At 33.6% G+C, this 9,477-nt stretch overlaps 1 protein-coding gene across 1 annotated transcript; it reads left to right on the forward strand.

Moving 5' to 3' along the window:
* Positions 1-2,211: 2,211 nt before the first annotated feature.
* LOC102660323 (uncharacterized) lies at positions 2,212-2,610 on the forward strand. Its single transcript, XM_006599913.1, has one exon. The coding sequence runs from the start codon at positions 2,212-2,214 to the stop codon at positions 2,608-2,610; it is 399 nt and encodes a 132-aa protein (XP_006599976.1).
* The last annotated feature ends 6,867 nt before the right edge of the window (positions 2,611-9,477 follow it).

The raw sequence follows: 9,477 nt of genomic DNA on the forward strand, positions 1-9,477 counted from the left end.
ATTAATTAAACAACTAGTGTACAGACACATAAAGAAATATATATAAGTGAAAGTTTTATGTAAATGACGTACCTTGACAACAATCCACCTAGCAGAAGCCTTTGATTTAGGCTGTGGAGCATCATCAAGAACTTTTAAAGCACTGTTCCAGATGAGTAACAATTAAAAACTGGTGTTGTACGTTGAGGTATTACAATGCAAATGTATTGAAAAGAACACTAACCTATTAATAATCCCCTTAAGGTAGTTGTCTGGCCTGTTATGCAATGAACAAAACCAGACAACTAGGTGTTCCTTGGGCAGGATGACCACCATTTGCCAGTGTCCGCTGCAGTGGAACCTAAAATGGGTTAGTACATTAGTAAACATTAATTAAATTTAGTTATTTTGTGACTTACCCATTTAGGTAGGCTCCAAGATAGACATCGCGTTGTGAACTCTGCATCCAACTCTTTATGTAACTTTCAGACTCAAACTGCGATTGCCCAGACCTCTGAATGGACCGTGGCTCGAGGAATCCATAGATATCAGAATTCCCCACTCGTATACATGTTTTAGTGAGATGCATGTTTATGTTAAGTCAAAGTTAAATATTTATGAATTGAAAGCAATAACTTAGGTAATTAAAAGTAATATAAAATGACTTACAGAATCCACAATTGTAACACTGATATGCTGAGACATTGTGACTCAAGTAAAGACAGGCCAAACATCACCATGGATGCTTTGCATTGTGGCTCAACTTGAGGAAACCAACCAAATGATGAAAATGGTTCCGGTTTTGATTACTACATGCATTCCAAGCTCATTGACTGATAACTCTCAATTCAACCTTGAGAGGAACTATTCTGATCACTGCCCTATTATCCTCAAATACAAGATCATTGACTGGGGCCCTAAGCCTTTTAAGGTCTTTGATGGCTGGTTAAAGATCAAGGACTACTAGCAAGTGGTGAAGGATTGCTGGTCTGCTTATCAGCCCATGGGGTGGGGGGGCTTTGCCTTAAAAAACAAGCTTAAGAACCTTAAACACAGGTTGAAAAGGTGGAGTAAGGAGAATTCAGCAGATATATATACTCAAATAAAGCACCTCTAACAGAATATGAATGAGTTGGAGAATTCTATGTCATCTTAGCCTTCGGAGCAACAAATCAAGCAGCTGAAGGAACTTCAATCTAAGCTATGGGAAAAGGCTAATCTCCATGAATGTATCTTGAGACAGAAAGCTAGAAGTAGATGGGTTAAAGAGGGGGACAACAACAATTCATATTTCCACAAACTAATCAATTACAGTAGGAGGAGAAATGCTATCAGGGGTTTGTTGATTGATGGTTCTTGGGTTGAAGACCCTCTCTTGGTTAAGGCTGAGGTTTTACAGCACTTTCAAAATAGATTCCATGAACCTCAACTTCAAAGACCTAACCTAGATGGAGTACATTTCAGTGTCTTATCTGCTTTTCAAAAGGATAGCATGGTAGAACCTTTTAAAGAAGAGGAGATCACTTCTGCTGTGTGGAGCTGTGGTAACGATAAAAGCCTAGGGCCTAATGGGTTTAATTTCAGATTTATTAAGCATTTCTGGAAGGAGCTTAAACCTGATTTTCTGAGGTTCCTTGATGAATTCTTTGTTAATGCTTCCTTCCCCAAAGGCAGCAACTCCTCCTTTATTGCACTCATTCCTAAAGTGAAAGAACCCCAAGCTATCAATGACTTCAGACCAATATCCCTCATAGGCTGTACTTATAAAACTATTGCCAAATTGCTGGCTAACAGGCAGAGAAAAGTCATGCCATATCTTGTAGATGAAAGGCAGACAACATTTATAAAAGGCAGACAATTGCTCCATGGAGTAGTACATTTCTGCTACTGCCTACCTCAACTGTGCACTGCTGCAGCTCCCTTTTTGCTATTATGGAATTCCAATTGGTGTCAATCCAAGAAGAAGGGTGGTCTGGGATCCAATTATAAGGAAGCTTGAGGCTAAGCTGAGCAAATGGAACCAGAGAAATATCTCTATGGCTGGTAGAACCACACTTATCAACGATGTCCTAACAGCATTAATAGGATTTCCGTCAGCTGTCTTTTTTCAGGGCTCCCTCAGCTGTCATTAATAGGATTTTTGCCATCCAAAGCCAATTCCTTTGGGGAGGAAATCCAGAAGGGAGGAAGATTGCTTGGATTTCTTGGAGTCATTGTTGTACTCCTAAACATATGGGAGGGTTGGGGATCAAAGACATTCAAATCCTCATTAAGGCTCTTCTATTCAAATGGAAATGGATGATGTTCCATCAACCAGACCAACTTTGGAACAGAATTCTGGTTTCTAAATACAATGGTTGGAGGGGTTTGGGTCAGGGGCCTAGAAAGCTATACTTCTATACTTGGTGGGTTGACTTAAGGGTCATTACTCAACACCAGAGCATGAATACTGCTTCTAACCAAATCTGCTGGAAGGTGGGTAGAGGCGACCAATTCCTCTTTTGGGAAGATCCTTGGGGTGATGAAGGAATCCCTCTCAAAGACCAATTCCCTGAATTATTCAAAATTTCTTCCCAAAGAGATCTCAGGGTGGCAGAGGTGGGATCTTGGACTGAGAATGGGTGGGTTTAGAACATGGCTTGGAGAAGACATCTTTTTGATAATGAGTTGCAGCTAGCTTCTAAATTCATTGACCATATCCACGCAATTAGGCTAAACATCAAATTGAAGGACACTTGGGTTTAGAGAGCTGAAGCTAATGGGGTTGTCTCAACTAAATCTACTTACCAAGTCATTAAATCTGAGTTGGATGATGAAGGTCAGCATTAGGGGTTCCAGCAACTCTGGAAGATTAAAATCCCTCCTAAAGCATTATCTTTTTCCTGGAGGTTGCTATGGGATAGACTCCCTACTAAGGATAACCTGGTCAAGAGACAAATTAAAGTTGAAAATGACCTCTGCCCTTTCTACCATAGCCAACCTGAAACTGCATCCCACTTGTTTTTCACTTGTGATAAAATTATGCCTTTGTGGTGGGAATTCTTATCATGGGTAAAGGAAGACAAGGTGATCCACTGTAGGCCAATGGATAATTTTCTTCAACACTATTCTTCAGCAACATCAAAGGATTCTAACAGAAGATGGAAAATGTGGTGGCTAGCAGTTACAAATTCAATTTGGAGACTCAGTAATGATATGATATTCCATAATCAATCCTTTGATATGACTAAGCTGACAGATAGCACTCTATTCCTTTTATGGACTTGGCTGAGGGGTTGGGAAAGGGACTTCAAGCTTCCTTTCCATTGCTGGTCTTCAGCAATGTCTATAGTCTTTAGCTAATGTTTCCTGTTTGGTAGGGTGATGATTTGTGTAGGGTGTTTTCTATTCCTGATCTTACAGGATCTTATTATTTGTATCTTCCAGAATTTATAATAAATCATCATAATGGAAAGGAAAAACATGCATTCCTGAGTCTAAATTAGCTCTGTCTGGTACTTTATCTATTCTAATATAAATTATCTTTACTTTCCAAAAAAAAATGCATTCCAAGCATCATCATAGCTTAAACCACTACACTCTTTATCAGACAAGGCACCACACTGGACAGGAGAATGGGACCCCATTTTGAAATCCCTTCAGCATGTCTCATAGCACTTGTAAGCAACTATAATGACTTAGTATCATCTTAGTCTAATTTAAATCTCCAAATTCACAGAAACCAGAACGGGTAACAAAACTTATTGTTTGGAAAAATAATCATATTGCCTAGTCTCAGCTTACTCTAATATCAATCATATTAGTTAGTCTAACTAGGGTTTCGAAACATCACAACAGAGACAGACCATTGAACAATGAATTTTCATCATTAACATACAATAGAGACATACCTTCGATGGCTTCCCTGGGAGTCTTAAAGCCAAGTACAATGGACTTCCAAAATCGAGTCCCACCCTTTCCGGGACTCTTTCCTTTCCTAGTTTTCTTCGACCTGTGAAAGTGAGCAAATGTTCAAACGAGGAACGCCTAATGTTAAAACAAAAGGGCGTACCTCAAACGATAAGTGGCAGACACGAACTCCACAATGTGGTTGCAGTCACGGAAGCGCAGCCCAGTTTGCGACAAAGACGAACTCAGGCAGAAGGAGAAACAAGAAGAACGCCCTGGGAGTACCCTTTCCGGGACTCTTTCCTTTCCTAGTTTTCTTCGACCTGTGAAAGTGAGCAAATGTTAAAATGAGGAACACCTAATGTTAAAACAAAAGGACGTACCTCAATTGATAAGTGGCAGAAATGAACTCCACAATGTGGTTACAGTCACAGAAGCACATGCCAGTTTGCGACAAAGACGAACTCAGGCAGAAGGAGAAAGAAGAAGAACGATAGGGTTCAAGCGCGCAGGTTGTGCAATTTCACATTTTTAATATATAATGATAACAACATCGGTTTTTTTTAAAAATAATCGATGTTAACATCAACTACGTAACATTGGTTTTCTTAAAACCGATGTTAACATCGACTCGATAACATCAGTTTTTACAAAACCGATGTTAACAACAGCATACTAACATCGGTTTTTCCAAAACCGATGTTAACTACTCCATAGTAACATCGGTTATTAAAATAACCGATGTTAATATCGAGTAGTTAACATCGGTTTCGGAAAAACCGATGTTAACTAAGTCTACTTATTTACAAAAATGCCATCGCGCTTTTGTTAACATCGATTTTGTGAATAACCGATGTTAACCGTCCGATGTTATATCTAAGAATTGTAGTAGTGATGATCCATGGAAGATTTTCGACGGAAATTATGTCAGAAACGAACCGTGGGAAATTTGCGACGAAAAGACTGAAATGAGCCATGAGAAATTTCCGATAGAAATTTCAGACGGAACATTCGTCGAAAAACATCCATGGGAAGTTTCCATCGGAAAAATTCTGCCGGAATTTTCCCAGAGATAGTTTTCGACGGCATCATTCCATCGAAACTTTCCCATGGATAGTTTCCGACAAAAATTCCGTCAGAAATTTCCGATGGACAAAAAAATCCGTCGATTTTTATTTCTTATGACCAATTGTCTGATGGATTTTTGTCCATTGGAAATCGTTAGAAACTTTCAATTAATGACGGATTTTTAGTGTTACCGACAGATTGTTGCGTCGGAAAAGCTTTGTTACAAACTAATCATAATTTAGACAATAAACCTTTTTTTCACACACTAAAGTTAGAGAACTATCACGAGTTATCATGAGTTAAAGCTCTTAAATTATCTTTTCTAAAATCTCTTTTGTTTAAGTTATCTTTATTAAAGAAAAGTGTTAAAAATAAAACTGCCACACGCTGGCAGTTGTGAATGCTGTGCGAGGTTTCGTGTTCAAATGGATATTCTTGGTTGGCTTTTTAGATTTTACGTACGCCAGCAAAAATACATACATAAAACCCAAGAGCCCACTCACGACCACTGGGAGTAGCCTGTGATATATTCTGGGAATTTAAATACAAAGTTGGCACAGGTACAGAAAACATAAGATAAATTAAACCATAGAAAATAGAAAAATAAAATGATGAAGGAAACCTAGAAGATTATTTTTCAGTTCCGTGATCCATAACGAAGGTAACCAGCCTCTTACTTCATGCATTAGTCAGTCTCACCTCAGCACGTAGTAGTTGTTGTGGAGGTAGACGTATTGTATAGTGTATAGATAATTATTTGTCCATATTGTGAGTATGGATGTTGACCATTTTATCCCACATCAAAATTTGATATACAAGGAACAAAAAAGAAGAAGAAGAAGAGGACTATTTTGATCTTTTATTGCCCATCAATAATATAGGGGGTGTGTTGAAGAATATTAGGATACACTGGAGAAAATCTGACTTGCCACACCACAAGTATCTGACTGCTTATTCGCCTTATGATTATCTAACTTTATGTAGTATTGATAGTGGAGATTGTTTGCACAGCAAAAAATATAGTGGAAATTGTTTCAATCTTTAGTAGTTATTTTATTTCATTTTTAATTGAATGATGTAGGTGAGTTAAAATCTTTATTCAATAATTAGATTAAGATCAGCTCGGTCTTGATCTTTTATGGGGCGAAATAATAAGAGTTTTTAAGGTATATTTTAAAATAAACACGTATATCACAAACAAAATATTTTTCTTGCATATATATATAAATACAAAATATTACATATAGTAGGAATTTTTTTGTGTAAATTAAAATTGTTACTTTTAATACTTGAATAAGTTAAAATTTAAGATTTGAGAGAGTTTTGAAATTGAAAATAATTTCTTTCTAACATTAAAGTTTTCTAGCTTTTTTTTGAGGTCTTCTTCAATCATGGGCCCTATAGGGTCGCACCCGAGCCCATCCTGATCAAGATCTTAATGCCTAAATAATAATCTAAATTGACATTTTAAAATTAAATTTAATTATAATTTTAAGTTCAAAAATGTTGTTTAACAATTTTTAACCATTAGAATAATTTTAACATTATTGTTTATGTGAGTTGCTTAATTCTAAAAAATGTTGTTTAATAATTTTATTTTATTTTTACCGTTGGAGGATATGATATATGTCATGGTTTATATAAACACTATTGCTTAACCAATTTTAAATAATAAAAATATATAGGTATTATTTTTCAGACACATAATCATCATCTAATGGAATGTTTATGTAGGACCACTAATTACGTAATTCATTTAATATTTGTCATTAAAGAAACAAATAAGAAAAGCTCTTAAGTCTCAAGTGGAATGTAGGATTCACCAAAAAAATAATTTAAGTCACCCAATAAGTAACTCAAGTAACTCTTCATTGTGAATGCTTTTAGAGTTATGTTATGAAAATGAAAACTTGTATATAAATCGTTTAGTTTTTTTTCTTTTTTCTTTGAGAGGATAAGTCTATTAGTTTTGATTTAAATATAAATTGAATCTTGCCAATTTTAGTGATTTCAAAGATATTCAAAGTCATAATTGTAACTTCAATAAGTTTCCAGTGAAACTTCAATCATTCAATTCTAAAATGAAAAGATCAACGTAAGATAAATACAATGAAATATATAGAAACAAGTAGAGAAAAGCAAATAAATTAACACAACTATAAATTTGTAATAATTAAGAATATTTCGAAATTTAAAGAACTGAAACTTTAACTGTTGCAAAATAAACAAATAAATAAATATTTGGAATGTAAATATGCAAGAAAATATGTTTAAAAGATAGGTGGAGTTTTGGAAATAATTTCGAAAGAATGTAAATGACTTGAGCTTTAAAGAAGAAGAAAGCCTTTAATTGGGAATGTAATTCAAATATGAAGTAAAACTATGTACAAAGAAAATTAATTTAATTGTTTTTAAATAGTAATTGTTTTTTTAATTTTAAATATATTAATTTAATTGTTGTTTTTAAATAGGTATTGTTTGTTTTTTAAATAAAAATAGTTGATTTTGAATTATGTTTTTAAATATTTTTTTCAAATTGTAAATATATTAATTTTGTTTTTGTTTTTAAATAGCTATTGTTTGTTTTTTAAATAAAATAGATTATTTTGAATTATGTTTTTAAATAGTTATTGTATTTTTTTAATTATAAATATATTATTTAGAATGTTGTTTTGAAATAGTTAATATATTTTTTTAAAAATAGATTATTTTTATTTATGTTTTGAAAAAGTTATTGTTTTATGTTTTTAAATGGTTATTTTTTGTAATTCTAAATATTTATTTTTTATTTTTTTAGTAGCTATTGTTTGTTTTTTAAATAAAAATAGATTATTTTGAGTTATGTTTATAAATAGTTATTGTATTTTATTTAATTATAAATATATTATTTTTTTAAATAGTTAATATATTTTAATAAAAAAAGAGATTATTTTCATTTATGTTTTGAAAAAAAGCTATTGTTTTATGTTTTTAAATAGTTATTTTTCGTAATTGTAAATATTTTAATTTTTTATTTGTTTTTTAGTAGCTATTGTTTGTTTTTTAAATAAAAATAATTTATTTTGAATTATGTTTTTAAATAGTTATTTTTTAAAATTGTAAATATATTAATTTTTTTAAATAGCTATTGTTTGTTTTTTAAATAAAAATAGATTATTTTTTAATTATGTTTATAAATAGTTATTATATTTTATTTAATTATAAATACATTATTTAGAATGTTGTTTTTAAATAGTTAATATATTTTAATAAAAAATAGATTATTTTCATTTTTGTTTTGAAAAAGCTATTGTTTTGTTTTTTTACATAGTTAATTTTTTAATTGTAAATATATTAATTTTTTATGTCTAAATTTGAAGATTATGGTTAGAGGTTTAGGTCGTGCTTTAGGCAAAGTTATAGGAAGAGCCCCGGGGAGAGAAGATAATCGTGATTCAGATGAAGTTTCCCAACGGCGAAGACCCACAACATCCCCACGTAGGCAACGAAAAGTTGTTACTTTTGTTAAGGATGCTCCTCATATGGTTGACGTAGCTAAAGAGGTCTTCCAACAGCCTGAAGAAGCAGCTGTTGATGCCTAGGGTATTCCAAGCGGGCCTGTGACACATTAGTTCTGACTGCCTATGCTAATCATGTTGCAGTCATTGTTTGGAATAGAGAGGTATTTATAGTTTTAAATAAATTATATTTCAATAATTATTTGTTATTATTGTCGAAATTGTTAAAATTATTTAATTTTTTTAGGAATGTCCTGAATTGAAGATATCCTCCCATGGAAGGAAGGTTCGGAAATTTGGGAGGTCTGCTGTTGAGATTGAAGGGTTAGTCGCTAGCATATGATTAAATCATTTGATCGCATGTTCATTGGACACTGGCGATCGGAAACTTATATCGGCTTTTGTGGAGAGGTGGCATAAGGAAACTAGCAGTTTCCACCTTCCAGTAGGAGAGGTCACTATCACCCTCGATGATGTGGCCTCTTTGCTTTATCTACCCATCAAAGGCGCATTCCACAGTTTCGAGACTCTTCATGTCAACGAAATGATGTTAATGTTAGTGGAGTTACTTAAAGTCAATCGAGATGAAGCCAAAGTCGAGATAGAATAGTGTCATGGGACATATGTATGACTATCATTGCTACAAGAGATTTATCATAGCAAATGTGAGGCTAGACACTGGACTATAGCAGCTCGAGCGTATCTGCTACATTTGCTAGGTTGCACTCTTTTTGCTAATAAGAGTGCAACACACGTGCATGTGGTGTTCTTGGATGCCTTTCGAGACCTCAGTCAGAGTGGAAGTTACGCATGGGGAGCTGCCGCCCTAGTGCATATGTATGATAATTTGAATGATGTTTGTAAGAGCAGCGACAGATAACTTGCTGAATATATCACATTATTACAGGTAATTGTCATTGAATTTTATTTAATATATATTTTTAATATTTTTATAATGTGTTAATGTGATATTTTTGTTTGTTTTGAAAATTTGTGTAGTGTTGGATTTATGAGCCTTTTCCATCTATTGTTGAGGCTTTTATGG

This window comes from Glycine max, chromosome 16, assembly GCF_000004515.6.
Source record: "Glycine max cultivar Williams 82 chromosome 16, Glycine_max_v4.0, whole genome shotgun sequence".
NCBI lineage: Eukaryota > Viridiplantae > Streptophyta > Magnoliopsida > Fabales > Fabaceae > Glycine > Glycine max.

What these genes read in the sequence shown, in the direction of transcription:
- LOC102660323 (XM_006599913.1), top strand. Translation starts at nt 2,212, where the DNA reads ATGGGAGGGTTGGGGATCAAAGACATTCAAATCCTCATTAAGGCTCTT.